This window comes from Ziziphus jujuba, chromosome 2 (genome assembly GCF_031755915.1).
Source record: "Ziziphus jujuba cultivar Dongzao chromosome 2, ASM3175591v1".
NCBI classification, from domain to species: domain Eukaryota; kingdom Viridiplantae; phylum Streptophyta; class Magnoliopsida; order Rosales; family Rhamnaceae; genus Ziziphus; species Ziziphus jujuba.
In genome coordinates, this window is record NC_083380.1 from 17,363,959 (window position 1) to 17,381,261 (window position 17,303).

The window sequence follows — 17,303 nt, forward strand, 5'->3', positions numbered from 1 at the left end:
TAATTGATGGGACCCAGTTTCTTTTTTTATCCACCATCCAATTTTTTTTTTCCCCCTAAAAACCACACTTTATAAAATAAATAAAAACGAAATCCCAATGTTATCCTTCCTAATTCTTCAAACAACTTGTTTATCAGGGATAAATAGGTAAATATGGATCATTTCCCCCATAACCAACCTATCAATGAGCCTACTGCTCAACAGTACTTTCGAAGGGGCGAATAACTTTTTTAACATTTATTGGGTGAGAAACCAACGAGCGAGTTCGCCAAATCGAAGCTGACACGTGTCCCTTGTTGCTGAACGTTCCCTATGATCGACAAAGACGACGTCGTTGGAGCGAAAGCGAAACAGAACGTCCCGGAGTTATCCACGGGGATAAGATAGTTCTTGGCGGGCAAATTCAAGGACTTCCCGCCGGTGAAGTGAAACGACACCGTTGGAACTTTCACGCTGGTACGTGAAGACAGATCGTAGCACGTGTCGAACAGAGCCACGCCGGAAGTCGCCGGCAGCTGCGGAGCTTTACTCTTGAACGCGTCGCGTAGCGATTCGTAGGCCTGAGTCTGCAGCCGAGTTATGGCGGTCCCAGAGTCGACGATGATGCCGCCGTTGCCGGACTCGTCGACCTCGAATAACGACGGTGGAATAGAGAGAAGCTGACCACCGACACCGATTCCGGTGAGCCCGACGTAGTAGAAAGTATCGCGGTTTCCGTTACGGAGCAACGGAGCGGTAACGGAATCGCTGGGTCGGGCGGAGTTGAACTCGAGGGTAGATGACCCGCCCGAATCGCGATCCACTAAGCAGTAGGAAAACGTCGCCGCTTTGATCTGAGAAGGAAGCGACAGGTGTCCACCACCGAGACCCAGCAATCCAGCTGAGCCGACGAACAAGCCCTCGTTATCATGACCACAACCCAAAGCAACGTTATTCACAGACCCAGAGTTCCCAAACGACACCGTTTCGGTGGCGAAATCCCCGACGGTATAAGAGCCATCGCCGTACGAAACCTGATACAAACACCTCCCGTTACGGCAAGCCGAAACTTGCAGCGCGTTGCATTGCTGAGATTCACAGGTGAGCGGTTGGTACGAAGAAGATGACGTTGGGTTGAAAATCGGGTCGGATTGCTGGTAACAATCCGAACAAGGCTCGCACTGAAGCCAATTGATGTCGCTGCCTGTATCGAGCACCATGTAGAAGCTCTTCGCCGGACGTCCGACGCCGATACGGGAAAAGTACTCCCCGCTACCCTGGCTGGTACCAGAAACCACCGGAGTCGACAAATCCTCGGGTCGGATCTCCGTCACAACGGGTTCGAGGTCCGATTTGCTCACATTGTTGAGCAAGAACTGGAGCTTGGTGTTGATGGATTCGACTCGGGCCGCGTCGCGCTCAATTCGAGAGAGGAACAAGCTCCTGTAGTCATCGTGTTTGGAATTGTGGAGAGAATCACGCGGGAATAAAAGCACAGAGAACGAAGCCGAAGAGGAAAAATTGGTGGGTATGCTTTGCTCTGCATCGTCAAAGGGTTTGAGAGTCTGGGGGTCAAAGGAGAGGACCTCATGGGCTAGCTTGAGAGAAGCAGAGACGTCCAAGACCGCAGTGGTGTGGAGAGGATGATCAGAAGGGTTTGATAAGGAGCGAGAGAAAACAGAGGAGAAAACAGAGAATGTGAAAACAGAGAGAATGAAAAAGAAGAGGAATGGGTTGGCGGCCATCTCTGTTGCAGAGAGAGGAAAAGTGAGAGAGAGTGATGAAGAAAGAAGTGGAAGTGGGGGATTGGCTTTATTCGGAAAAGAGAGAAAAAAATTTTTAAAAAAATAAAAAATAAAAAGGGAAATAATTGAGTTTGAGAGCATTTAAGTGGGAAGAGGGTTAGGCAACCTAAAAAGGTGGTGGATGCGTATAAAATCTCAAAGCTTGGGCTCGGATTGGACTTAGGAACAATAAAGACGGCCCACAAGAACAAATGCCTCTCCTCTCTTTTTCCCTTTTTTTTTTTAATATTTTCAAAAAATTAAATGCTTTTTCAAGTTCCATGATTGGTTTTTAATTTCAAAACATGATATTTATTATCATTAATAAACGATTATTAATAAATTTTATATATATTATAGTGATTTAAATAATCATTTTACTTTTAAAAAAATAATAAAATTAAATTTTTTTATTAAAATTTATCATAAATTTTATGATCATCATTGAAATAATAAAATTTATTCTAAAAAATAAAAGCAAAAGTAAAGTAAAAGAATGAGTTTAAAAAGGAAGTCTTTGTTAATAATTAAAGTCAAGTTAGGATAAACTCTATGTTTTCATCATATTAAAAATCTTCAACTACAAGAATGAGACAGTTTTTTTTTTCTTTTTTTTTTTTTTTTTGGCTTTTCTCTTTAGTTTGTTAATAATTAAAGAATAGTTTTAATGCTTTAGTTGTATCATTGTTGTTTTGTATGTAGAATTTTAAATTTTCCCTTGGGGTTAAAAGAAAATATTCTTACTCTTTACAATTATTTGACTAAAAAGTCAAATCGTATATCATTATAATTCAAAAAAATAAAAATAAAAAAATACTATTTGTCATATTGAGTGGGATTCATATGCATGTAAAAAAATTACTGACTGTTCGAAAAGGTTTATTTGAAAGAATTCGACTAATGACAATTATCGTTGGGGACAATTTTGAAAACTGAGCATCCACAAAGGCAATCTCTATTTATCTCATGTTTTTTTTTTTTTAAATGATTAACATTTAAAAGAAAAAGAAAATTTTTCAATTGACTTTTTATGTTGACTTTGTCATATAAAAAGTGATTTTGATTCTCCAAATTTAAAGAATCAAATTTATTCTTTTATCTTAATATTATATTAATTTAATTCAATATAGTATAAGTTTTTTTTTTCCAATATAATATTTGAAAGATAACTTATATAAAAGCAAAGAGAAAATATCAATAAAACAATAAATATTTAGATTAAAAACAAAAATAAAAATAAAAAAGTACCATTTTAAAATTTTACTATTCATCATTAAGAATATTCCTTTTATTTTAAAAAGTATAGAAATAATAATTATAAGCATATAAATTTTTCTTGTAATATGATGGAGCCAAATCTTTATGTAGGAAAATTTGTAAAATATCTCACTAAACTTTCTTCTTCTTCTTTTTTTTTTTTATATATATATATATATATTTATCATTATCCCACTAAACTTTCATGCATATTTTAATTTATACTACACACTTTTTTAAAAGTAATCTTTCTTAAACTATGACGTTATGTCAGATTCGTTTCTTCCTTGGTAAAATATATATATATTTATATATAAATATATATATATATATATCTTTCAAAAAATTTAATGTAATATAATATATGCTGAAATGCCAAAGTAATAAAAAAAATTTATCCAAAACAGTTTATTTTGAGAAGTAATTTCGTAATTAAACCGTCAAGGATACAATTTTTCTTCCCTCTTATTGTTTTTCCTCTTTCACTTTAGGTATCGTTGTTAATTTTATAATGGAGCAATAAATTTATAAATATATCATTAATTTATATGGTCAGCTTTGTCACACTTTTTTTTTTTTTTTTTTTAATGAATAAAGGAGAGATCATTTTAACATGAAAGGTAGAGGCGACAAAATAACAATACGAACACGGCATGGGTATCCAGTACAGCACGACACAAATTGCTTCGTGCCGAATATGAAGCACATGGTTAGGCATGAGCCTACGATGGACTAATCGCAGCACGGATTCATGACACGACTAACAGAAATACTATACGAGTAATATATTATATTTGTTTACTTATATCTTTTTATTATTTTGTTAATATTTTTTAATTAATTAATATAATATTTATTAAATAAATATTTAATTAAAATTTTTTTTTATTATTTTGCCATCATACTTTTTGTTTATTAAGAGCTTTTTTGGCTTATAGTTAATTATATAATTTTTTTCACTTTTATATAAATATAAATTACCTAATAAATCATGAAATATATAAGTTATAATGAATTTAAGTTATTTGTTATATTTATTTTATATAGTGTATTAATTTTAAGCAATAAATAATTAAAATAAATAAAAAATATATATTAGCACTAATATAAAATGGCTGTGTGTGAACATAATATGATAGCACTAATATAAAATGGCTGTGTGTGAACATAATATGATAAATAAATAGGCTGGCACAAACATGATACGATAAATAAATAGATCAATACAAGCACAGATTAATTAATGTTTAAACAACCTTCGTCAAGATGGTACGACCCATTTGACATAAAGAAGACAATAAAATGGGTTATAGCCGAGCGACATCCCTTAATCCTGTCCAATGGGGGATTCACTATCCCCATCCCTATCTCATTTCTTGTACGTTAAGGAGTTGGGGTAGTGCAAAAATCTTTGTTCCTTGCCCCATTTTCTCGCTTAATTATATTTTATTTTTATTTTTTAAAAAAATATTTTTTATTTTTTTATTTTTTTATTTTTTAAAAGAATATATATAAAACTAAGTTAATATTTTTATATCATTTTTCAAACAGATAAAAATATAAATTAATTACAAAAATATATAAATCAATAAATAATAATAATATTTGTTATTAATATATATGTAAACGGGCTGAGTTACGAGGTCGAGACTCTATTCCTTGATCTCACCCCAACTTTGAACTAGGACAAATTATTTTGCCCTATCCCCACCTTGCCAATCCGATTAATCAAGGAATCCACACTTCATTAGGGACAAAGTTTATCATCTTTAATTTTACACCTCTAACGAAAAGTATTATTGATCATTATACAGATAAAAGAGTAGCATCAAAACTTACATACCATAGGACAATTTAATTGAATGCTATTAAATGATTCATTTTTCTTTAAAAAATATAATAATAAAGGGACATATAGAACATTGATGTACGTGAGTGATATTTAATACTCTTCCATTTCATTTATCTAACCTAATGAATGTACATATAATTTTTCTTTTAGGGTAACTGTTGAAATAATTATTGGCATTCCTAGTAGGACTGCTCGAAAAACTCGTTAACCCGACTTGATCCAATCCGTGAATAAAAAAAAAATTGATATAACTTGGACGGGTTGCAAGTTGATTTTTTTTCAACCTGATTTCATCGGGTTGGGTGTCAAATCATAAATTTAAAACCCAATATAATCCAATCCGACCCATGCATTTGGTGGGCTCACTTAGATAGGGTTGCTATTGGACTCATGGGCTTCCAAAAAATAAAAAAAAGGTTTCACACATGAATGTTGTTGAAACCCCTAAAACCTTTGATTTTGCTTCTTCTCTCGTGCGCCTCCAGTCTTCAGCCTAAAAGTTCTCCCCCCTAGTTCAAATCTTTGTAGCCATTCACAAAACAACAATCTCTTTCAAATTGGTCTCTTTTCCGGCCTTTTCTTATGGTAAGTTTCCTTTAAAAATACATTATTTAGTTTATTTAATTTTATTTACTGTAATAATAATATGCTTAGATTTTTAGAAAATGACACATGTAGTGGAAGTGCTTGCGACTAACTTATACAAGGAGCTAATGTGAACTTTTGCTTGTTTGTTTTTTTTTGTTTTTCCTTCTTCTTTCTTTTGAAGGTAGTTTGTTAGTAGGTTCTAGACTTGGACAATAGATTAAATACGTGTTCATGGTGAATATATATGTCAAGATGTTTGGTTATTTTTGCGAATTTGAGTTCTTATCAAGGAATAATGGCAATTGCCTTTGGACTGTCTTTGCAAGAATGTTCCTAATAGGTTGTGTATTTCTTAATTTGTTCAAAGAAGATGGACTACGACTTCTTTTTTTTTTTTTTTTTTCTTGGGTAAATGACTTACGTAAGCTTCTTATTTGAAGAAGATGATAGTAAAAATTTTAAAAAAAAATTATGTTGAAACACACATGTTTCCTAACAAATGGAGGAAATGGTATTTCAATCACATCGAGGATATTGCTTCTAGGGTTATTTTACCCCTGCAACTTCTTAGGACTGGTTGTTATGGAAGATGGATTTTAAAAAAATAAAATAAAATATACATCAATTAATTCACTGCCAATTACTGTCCAAATATATTGATTTATTTGGAAGAATGTCTCAATTTGTATGTTGGACCAAAAGTAAATATTTCTATTCCGAAAAGCTATGTCTATCACCTTATGCACTTCCACTAAAGGATATATTTTGTTTTTTTATGTTAGTTGCTGCTATATGATATATTTTCCTTCTTAATATGATTTGATTCTTATAATTGTAATTTTAATTTTTATATGGATGAAATTCAATCTAATGCTTTTAAAACTTCACCATCAACTACATCTGCTGCACCAACTGAAGCATGTAGTATATCAGCCACTTGTGATATACCAGTAGTGCCACCACCTTCTTCTTCTCAAGTACCTCCACCATCCACTTTGAGCAAGAGGAAACCGAGAAGAACTTTAAAAATTTGGGCTCATTTTCATAAAATTGAAGGAAGTGATAGGTGTAAATGCAATTACTATGATAGGGATTATGCATGTAATATTAAAAAATGTGGGACTACTACTTTATGGAATCATTTAAGTCAATGTAAAAATAATTCACATAGAAGAGAGGATACGAGTTAGAAGATACTCTCTTTTAGAAGTAAAAAAGAAGTTGAATGTGGTAGTAATAATCTTGTTACTGTGGGATTTAATAAAAAGGCTTATAGAACTGCATGTGCTAGAATGATTATTAGAGATGAGTTGTTGTTTACATTTGTAGAAGGAGAGAGATTTGGAGATTTTTGTAGTGTGGCTTATCTAAAGTTTGATCCATCATCTCGGATTATAATTGCTAGAGATGTGTATCAACTTTATTTGGAGGAGAAGAAAAAGTTGAGAAATTTATTTATGAATAACTTACCAATAGTTAGCTTAACCATAGACACATGGATTTCTATTCAAAATATTAATTATATGATTATCACATCTCACTATATTGATAGTGAATGGAAATTTCAAAAAATGATATTGAATTTTTGTCAAATAGCTAATCATAAGGGTGAGACAATTGGCAAAGTAATTGAAAGTTGTTTGATTGAGTGGCAGATTGAAAAGGTCTTTACTATCACTATGGATAATGCATTGACAAATGATGTTGCCATTGCATATATTAGAAAAAGGATTAGAAATTGGAATGGTCTTGTCTTAGATGGTGAATTCTTCCATGCGTTGTTGTGCTCACATAATTAACTTGATTGTGAGTGATGAATTGAAGGATCACATTACCTTAATTGATCTAATTCCTCGTACTGTGAGGCATGTTAGATCCTTACTATCAAAGTTAGCCACATTTAAAGTATGCATCGAAAAAGAAAAGATAGAGTCCAAAAAATTCTTATCTTTGTATGTGCTAACTAGGTGGAATTCCACCTATTTAATGTTAGAAAGTGCAATTAAGTTTAAAAAAAACTTTTGAGAGGATGGAGGAAGAGGATAGATACTACCTTAGTTATTTTAATAATGAACTACCAACAGAAAAGGATTGGAATGATACTCAATTATTTTTGAAATTTTTAAGAAGTTTTTATGATATTATTTTGAAATTCAGTGGCTCTTTGCATGTGATATCTCACTTGTTTGTGATAGAGTTTTGTAAAATTCAGCAACAATTGAGTAGGTGTATTTTAAAAAAAAAAAAAAAAAAACTTTAAGTACCATGGCTGAAAATATGAAGTTGAAATGTAATAAGTATTGGGGGACAATTGATAAGATTAATAATTTGTTGTTTGTTGCTATTGTCCTTTACCCTCGATACAAGCTAGATTATATGATTTTTAGTTTTGGTAAACTTTATTCAAGTGATATGTAGGAAACAATGATGAAAAGGGTGAAAGAAACTTTGGGTCAATTGTTTGATTTTAATACTGCAAGTGATACATCAACAATTGATAGTCAATCTTCCAAGAATGGCAAAGAAATCAATTTTGAAGTTTATGAGAGAGACAATGAAGATGAAGATGATTTATTATGGGAGTACAAGAAAATGATAGTGGACATTACTTCAAAAATAAAAAAATGAGGTTGATAGATATTTAATGGAACCTATAGAGAATTGCAACAACCAGCTGTTTGATTGGTTGGATTGGTGGAAATTGAATTCCACAAAATTTAAGGTTCTATCATCTATGGCTCGAGATATATTTACTGTCCCATTGTCTACAGTAGCTTCTGAATAAGCTTTCAACACTGGAGAATGCATTTTGGATCCATATCGAAGCTCACTTATTCCAAAAATGGTGGAAGCTTTGATTTGCTTTTAAAATTGACTTAGTGCAATTTCACTTCCATTAAATATCAATGATCGTGCTTATGACGAATACTTTGCTATTTGTCAACATCTTGAGTTAGGTAATTTTTTAACTTGTTAAGTTAACATTCTATTTTAATATTTACATTCATAAACATATTTAAATGAAACTTTTATGTCTTATAATAATTTGTTTTTTTTTTTCTTCTTTTAAATATAGGATCTACTATAACTTCTGATTATGATGCATGAAGAAATTGTCTTTTCATTGAGTTTGGTAGTAAGCAAACTATGTTTTAATCATATGTATATATTTTTTGATTTATTTATGGTTATTTGTGGTGTTGTAAACAATATGAGTGTGATATGTGTGTTGTAGATTGAAACTTTGGAATTACAATGGCTTGGAGATTGAAGCTTTGATTGGATAACATATATATATATATATATATGTATATATATTTATTTTATGTGTGTATTGTTAATTTGTGACATGTTATTTAATATATTGAGTTGTAAGGAGTTTGTATATGATAACTATTTTTTGTTGTAATATGATTGAACAAGTTTGGATTTAATTTGTGTTATTTTTTTAAAGTAATTTGATTTTTTAGAAAGTTCAAAATTAATAATTGGCCTTTAGTTGTATGAAACTAACTTGAGGCCCAGTCTTCAAATTTAACATTTGGATTTGGGTTTTTTCGATAACTAACCACTTTACAATTGCATTTTAGAAAAATAGCAAATTTTTTTATTTTTTTAAAAACTAACCAATATTTTACCCGTTTGGACTAAAGTACCCTTATCTACAAAAGCTTTCCTTTCTTCTACACAGCCGTTCGTTCGTGGGGGTGGGGTTTATACAAAACTGTTCTTGGGGTTTCTCTAAACTCTTTGCATCTCATCGCCTCTCACTCTCATTTTTTTGTATTTTCTCAGATCTCAAACTAAAATCAGGTAAAAATTTTATCTTTTTTCTTATTAGATGAAAGTAAGGAAATATGTATTTTTTTTGTTTTTTCTCTTTCTATTTTTTCTTGTAAGTTTTATTAGTTTATGGTTTTTTAAGCTTTTTATTTGATATGGGTATGCAAGAAATTGATTTATGAGATGTTCTATGTGATTTTAAAGATACTTTAGGTGGCATATGGTTTGAAAATGGGAGAAATTTTGTGTAAAACTGAAAAATCGCGAAAAACAGTAAAAACGGAGGAAATTTGGCGAAAAAGATGAATTTCCGCCAATTTCCTCCAGTTTGTCAGTTTTCGCAAATTTCCGCCAATTTTCCGCCAGTTTTCCGCCAGTTTTCCGCCATTTTTCCGCCAGTTTTCCATCAGTTTTCCGCCAGTTTTCCGCCAATTTTCCGCCAGTTTTCCGCCAGTAGGAAAAAGCTATATTTGGCTTGAAAAAAAAAACAGAATCAACTTTTTTAATACAGTTAATATGTTTGTTTAATATTATTCAAAATTTTATATATTTATTGATTTAGTTTAACGTTATTCATTTAATTTTGTAGTCAAATGGAAGATGATGATATTGTAATTGCGGTTTTATACAATGGAACATTGGTACAAAATGATAGTGGTGATTGGGAATATCGAAATGGTAAAAATGTAATGGTTTCTGTCGGCAAGAGATGCACAAAATCAGAGTTAGAGGACTGTGGCATATTTACACTCAAGACCATCGAATTCTTACATGCTAGATTACCATTGACATTCACACAAGATAACATGGAGTTCTTTAGGAAGAAGTATGCATATGAGGTTTACAACAAAGAACTTAGCATATGAGCTGCGTGATGATGCTTTTTTCTTTCCTTTTTTCATGTTTATAGATGCATATTATTTATTATATTTGACTTTTAATTGTAAATATAATGGTGGCTTATAATGTTCATTTAACAAAGATAACAATGTGGTATTGATGTAATGATAAGTAATTGACCTTATAGGAAATGTGCCATGTTTATTTATTATAATTCCGTTATGCACAAACGCCTTAAGAGCTCAATTGCAAATTTTAAAAAATTTTCCGCTTGTCGGAAATATTTCCTATAGGCCGAAAAATTTTCCTACTGGAGGAAAAATGGAGGAAAAATGTTCCTCCAGTCGGAAATCCCATATGAAGAAAAATTGAAGCCTCTTGATAAATTTCCGCCAGGTGGAAAAATTTTCCTCCAAGCGGAAATAGTTTTCCTCCTGTTGGAAAACATTTCCTCCAAGCGGAAATTGTTGAATAATTTTTACTCCTATTAGAAACTAATTTCCTCCACTTGGAAAATCAATTTCTAATAGATTATATAAGTTAATAGTAGGATAAAAAAAATTGGGAGTGGAGACAAATATTATATAAGATGAAGATGGAATTAACAAAAAATGTAGTGACATTTAAAATCAATAACCATTTTAAATAAAAATAAAATTGATATATGTTTGTTTTTATTTTCAAAATCATTTGGACATTTCATAAAATGATATGTAAACTAAAGATTGAAAATCAATTCCAGAAAGCATCTTTTCATTTAGGATTAAATTCAAAAAAAAAAAAGATATGAAATAATTATCAAAACATATTAAACCATAACACTAAATTAAAACTTTCTAATTCGAAGCATAAGACAATGGATTCGTACATCTCTGCCTATAATGTCCAACACCACCGCATCGGCTACATCTACGTCCAATAACATCTTCACCTTCGGATGGTATGCGTTGCATCCTTGGTCTACCGGCTTGCCTACGTGTCCATCTTGGTGGAAGAACAATGCGACTTGCCACGTCATCCGGGACATGCCACTGTTTTTCATCTAACAAAGGATAAATGGACTCAGCATAAGCTGCACGATATGCATCCGCGGTGTAGTAATGAGAACACATGCCATAAGGAGCAATTTTTCGGTCTCTGCAAGCGGCAATACAATGATCACAAGGATATTGATCAAGATCGAAGACTTTGCATGAGTATGTTTTTGATTGGAGATTAACTGTACCCCTCAAACTCCCACCTTCCACAAGAAATTCATGCATATTAATGGCTTTCACACGTAGTCCGATGGACTCCAAATTTTGTAGTTTGAGTTGCTCTTCCATATGGTCAGTCACAGGCTTTGTCAATTTTGCACCTGCAGTACGTCGCTCATAAAACCACCTTTGCAGTAAATCCCGTATGTGCTCTATTAATGCTACTATTGGCATCTCTCTAGCATCTAGCAGAATGCCATTCAAGCTTTCTGCAATATTGGTGGTCATGATAGTGTACCTTCTACATGGATAAAGAGAACGTGCCCACCATGTAGGGTCACATGATCGAATGTACTGGGCAGCCCTAATGTTTTTTGCCTCAATTTGCCCCATATAAAACTCAAAATCTTCAACCAAATATGCACTAGCTGCGAGCATGAAACATTGTATTATTGATTCATCTTTCGCATGTCCATTTGCTTTAATATTTCTACTTATATGGTACGTGCACAATGCATGGTATGCATTGGGAAAAACTTTGCGTAATGCCCTTTCAATAGCGGGGTGTCTATCACTCACAAACACCAAATCTGGAAAATCTCTGATGGCATCCTTCAGGTTTTGGAAAAACCATGTATATGCTTGCTCGTTCTCTCCATCTCCAATGCCGAAAGCCAAAGGATATATTTGCTTATTGCCATCCATGCCCGATGCAATATACATGTACCCTTTGTATTTCCCTTTCAATGTAGTTGCATCAACAGCCAATACGGATCTTATGTGGGATTTAAATCCCCTAATGTTTGCTCCAATCGCCATAAAGAAATATACAAAATTGTTATTATTGTCTGTTTTGATACGTGTAACAGTCCCAGGGTTCTTCGACACTAACTCAAAACAGTAGGCAGGTAACTTAGCAAAATTCTCCTCTGGAGATCCCCTAACACTGTTAAGTGCATACTCTTTACCTCTCCATGCTTTGTTGTAGCTTATATTCACCCCATATTTCTGCAAAAAATCATGTTGAATTTCTTTGGGTTTGTAAACACGTGCAATACCTTCATATTTAGATTTGATACATTGCCCGATAACCCGGCTACTGGCTTGCTTGTTTTCTCGATGCACGATATCTAACGAGCAACTGTGTACATTATCAAAAATTCTCACAACAAATATTTTTCCATTTTTAAATGTGGTTGCACGTAGTCGCCATTTACAAGTATTTTCCAAGCATACAACCTCATACCGTTGTGTAGTTGATCGTGTCACCTTGAACTCCTTATTTTCTCGCATGCAATAGATACTCAGTTTATTCTGTAGGTCACGTTTGTTGCGAAATAATTGTCTAACTACTATGCTCTCACAGCCAGTGAACTTTGACGAAAATATGGCCATAGAACCACTTCTGTTGCTCGATGATATGTGGTCACTTGTAGCACGATGAACCCTAACATCATCAACTCCTTCATTGTTCATTTCAGGATGCATATCATTATCATTATCCGACAACTCATGATCAAAATCTACATCATTATGACCAACATCATCCCCTACTGCATTGTAATTCTCATCATGATCAATATGATGCAACTGCTCATACTCCTCGTCGTTAGGAAACCGTTCAGCATAGTCACCTCCAACATCAACTCCTTCGTGAATGTTAAATGATGTCCAGGCCCCCCCACGAACATCAACTTGATCTCTAAACTGAGTTTCTTGAGCCATAATTTCCTGAGATGTAGCCTGAATTGGTTCAGTACTAGAAGCTTGTGGTAGACGACCGCCAATTGGAGGACAAGAAAAAGAATGAAGATTACTCCCACTATCCGAAGCAAATGCTGTTTGATGAACATTTCTACATACATGTTCAACTTTTGAAATCACCTCAACATACAATGGAGGCCGCATCATTGTCATCCCTCCATTCCTCACTTCTTGAAGAAAGCATTTCACATCCCTATCACATCGTATTTCTGTAGGATCCAACTTTTCTGCACATCGTCCATATATCCATTTTAGCTTTAGCAAATATTCATTTCGATCTATCTCAATAGAATTGAAAATCTCATCTTCTAACTCTGATTTTGTGCATCTTTTGCCGACGGAAACCATTACATTTTTACCATTTCGATATTCCCAATCACCACTATCATTTTGTACCAATGTTCCATTGTATAAAACCGCAATTACAATGTCATCATCTTCCATTTGACTACAAAATTAAATGAATAACGTTAAACTAAATCAATAAATATATAAAATTTTGAATAATATTAAACAAACATATTAACTGTATTAAAAAAGTTGATTCTGTTTTTTTTTTCGGGCCAAATATAGCTTTTTCCTACTGGCGGAAAACTGGCGGAAAATTGGCGGAAAACTGGCGGAAAACTGACGGAAAACTGGCGGAAAAATGGCGGAAAAATGGCGGAAAACTGGCGGAAAATTGGCAGAAAATTGGCGGAAATTTGCGAAAACTGACAAACTGGAGGAAATTGGCGGAAATTCATCTTTTTCGCCAAATTTCCTCTGTTTTTACTGTTTTTCGCGATTTTTCAGTTTTACACAAAATTTCTCCCATTTTCAAACCATATGCCACCTAAAGTATCTTTAAAATCACATAGAACATCTCATAAATCAATTTCTTGCATACCCATATCAAATAAAAAGCTTAAAAAACCCTAAACTAATAAAACTTACAAGAAAAAATAGAAAGAGAAAAAACAAAAAAAATACATATTTCTTTACTTTCATCTAATAAGAAAAAAGATAAAATTTTTACCTGATTTTAGTTTGAGATCTGAGAAAATACAAAAAATTGAGAGTGAGAGGCGATGAGATGCAAAGAGTTTAGAGAAACCCCACGAACAGTTTTGTATAAACCCCACCCCCACGAACGAACGGCTGTGTAGAAGAAAGGAAAGCTTTTGTGTAATTTTCAATTTTATCAAGGGTATTTTTGTCCCAAGGTGGCTAGTTTTTAAAAAAAAAAAAAATTTTGCTATTTTTCTAAAATGGAATTGTAAGGTGGTTATTTATGGGAAAAACCCTTTGGATTTATATCAAATTTGAAGCATCCAACTCAATCCAATCCAATTATTATTAGGTTGGATTGTTATGGGCCATCGGATTGGATCAGTAGAAACCCAATCAATCCTACTTGATTGGGTTGATTATTATTTTTCTTTCAACTCGACCGATCCAACCCGTGTACACCTCTAATTCCTTGCAGCCAACTTTTCCCTTAAGTAGACCTCCTCCGCCAACAGTTGAAATAAATGTGAGAAGTACTATTTCTAGTGCTTTTTTTTTTTTTTTTGGCAGAATAGTACTAATGCTTGTGCTGCTAGCAAATACTATTGCCGAATATTTTTTTATTATTATTAATCGTTTTGATAATATACTTTTTATTGTTATATAGTTTAGCTTTTTCAATTAAAAGGATTGAGCTGTTCATAAAAATAAAAAATAAAAACTAGGGTAAAATTATTGAATTAATTGGTGACTGGAGCAGGTAGTGCCTCCCAACAACGCCAGCATTTTTTTGGGTAAATGATAACAAAGTCAATTAGATAAAACTAGAAACCTAAAAACCTATCCGCATTAACATTTCCATCTAGGGAAGTTTCAAATGATCAGCCTAGCCATTATTATAGCACTAGAGCTAGATTTACGTTTATCAAACATTGCCAAAAGTTAGACAAGTGATCTCTTGGAGACTATTATATTGCTGCTGTCTATTAGGGACAAGAATTTTGAATTTTTATAAAAATAATATTATAAAGACCAAAATATTTATTAAAAAAATTTATCAGATAACATATATTAATATTTTATTGTTTAATATATTTCTATAATTTAAATATAAATAAATAAATTTTTAAATCCATCTGTAACGATGAATATAAGTTATTATGTAAATGATATAAAATTCAATAGTGTTAATATCTAATTTGCATAAATGCATAGTCAAATTAAAAATTACTCTCTAATGCTATATGCAAGAAAACTATTTATACGTATTAATTAATTACATATTCTATTAATTTTTTTAATTATTATATATTTATGCAATTAAAATTTATACAGTAACAATTTTTATGCTGCATAGATAATAATTCACATTCATCAATAAAAATGTTCTTAAATATATTCTTAAACAGATAGGTAAATCAAATAAATAAATCAATTCAATATTACCATATTATTATATAAATAAATTATTATATAAATAAATTTAATAAATATTTTAAAATCTCTAGCTTTATTGTTTCTCTATAAATAAAGAATCTCAATTTATTCGGCTGCGTACTCCTCGTCTCCACGTATCTCACACCTTTCCTGCATTTTTTCTTTCTATCCATAAGTCAGTTTTGTGCATATAGATATCCTTTTAGAGGAAGTAATCCAAACCTCCTAATGCCCATGTTTGGCCAATATCCTGGCTCACTGCAACACTTGGCATGATCTCCTCCATGTGAAACTTGACATGGAGGTCTCCATCGCTGCACTCCCACCACTCCATCCCGACATGAAATTTTCGTTATCAATTTTCCACTGCTGATCATGGGGTTTCTCTTCACCATCACAGTAAATCTAGGGCCCATCACCATCGATCACCTTGGGTTTTTTTTTAATCTCGTATGTACATATGACTCTTTCTTTGTCCAGCTCTAATACCACTTTTTCAGATTTGGGTTCTACTTTAACTTTATAAAGGGAGTAATTCAGGCCTCTAATACATGCTTTAGAATACTTATATCTGACCAGTTTGAGATTTATGTTGGCACATTCTATAGTATGCCCTTTTGATGGGTTGTTCTCTTCTCAGTCTTTTCCGTTTGGTGCTCGCAATCCATCAAAAAATTTTCGTCTTCGATTTCTTTTTAAGTTAACCAAATTATGTCATGTCAACATTTAGGTTCATTAAAAAAAAAAAAAAAAAAAACTAGAGTTATGTCATGCTATTTTGATCATCTTTGAAACAATTCCATTAGTCATTAATCAATAATTAGTGCCAATTTCCTTATTTACAATTAAAAACAAATTTAATAAATATAGCTATCCAACACAGAAGTGCTAATTGATTATTTTTAAAGAAAAAACACAATCAAAATAATATATCTCCATGATAATATTTTTCAATATTCCCAATTGATTGATTCTAAAAAAAAAAAAAAAAAAATCCAAAAATATAATCAAAAAAATATATAATAATATCTCCACGATAAATATCTTTTAATAAAGTAAACAGTAAAAAAAGCTAAAAGCAAAGTTGGCTGTGAAATATTTTATGTATACTATTGTTTGTTTATAATTAGTAAGTTCAAAAAATTGTAAAGTTAATTTTTTTTTCATTTTTTACCAGTAATTTTTATATTTGTCCCCTTTCAATTATATTGCATAAAATTTGCATAACCATATACAAATTAAAAGATGAGAGTTATAAATTTTTGAACACGTATATGTTACCACGCCAAATTCCAAATTATTTGTCCTTTTTTTTTTGGGGGGGGGGGGGGGGCTGAAAATATTAATATATATCACATATTACTGTGTTGCATCGTCTCTAACATACCATGTGAATTATGTCGTATGATCCTTAATAAAAGAAAGTCCTGAATTCGATCCATAACTGCTTATCAAACAACACTATTTTCTATAAATATATATATATATATATATATATATACATAATTGATCTTTTAAGAACTATCTTTATGGAAGAAATGATGATGATATATATATATATATATTTGATAATAGAAATGAGATCGCATATTGATTAATTCATTTATCGTTTTACATGTTGATTTTTTTTAAAAAAATATTTTTTAATACTAAAAATCTCATTTATATAAAAGTGAATCCATTTTTAATATACACGTCAAAATGTTTTAATGATAAATTGGGAGATAGTACCAAAAAAATAGTATCTCTGTATATCCATAGCAATGTCTCAATAAAAGGTTAGATGATACTTGTGGAATTTTTTAAATTTGTATGTGTTTTTATTAAATATGT

General features: G+C 31.9%; 1 protein-coding gene and 1 long non-coding RNA gene across 3 annotated transcripts; one reads left to right on the forward strand and one right to left on the reverse strand.

Moving 5' to 3' along the window:
* Positions 1-38: 38 nt before the first annotated feature.
* On the reverse strand, positions 39-1,837 carry LOC125422405 (protein ASPARTIC PROTEASE IN GUARD CELL 1). Its single transcript, XM_048473917.2, has one exon. It carries the CDS (start codon positions 1,722-1,724, stop codon positions 231-233), a length of 1,494 nt encoding a protein of 497 aa, XP_048329874.1. The 5' UTR covers positions 1,725-1,837; the 3' UTR covers positions 39-230.
* A 3,465-nt stretch (positions 1,838-5,302) lies between these two features.
* On the forward strand, positions 5,303-8,894 carry LOC125422462 (uncharacterized). Of its 2 annotated transcripts, XR_007241104.2 has the most exons (3): positions 5,303-5,457; positions 8,537-8,596; positions 8,696-8,894. It is a non-coding gene; the product is annotated as an uncharacterized LOC125422462 (long non-coding RNA). The 2 variants fall into 2 exon arrangements; XR_009635602.1 differs by having other exon boundaries at positions 8,537-8,894.
* The last annotated feature ends 8,409 nt before the right edge of the window (positions 8,895-17,303 follow it).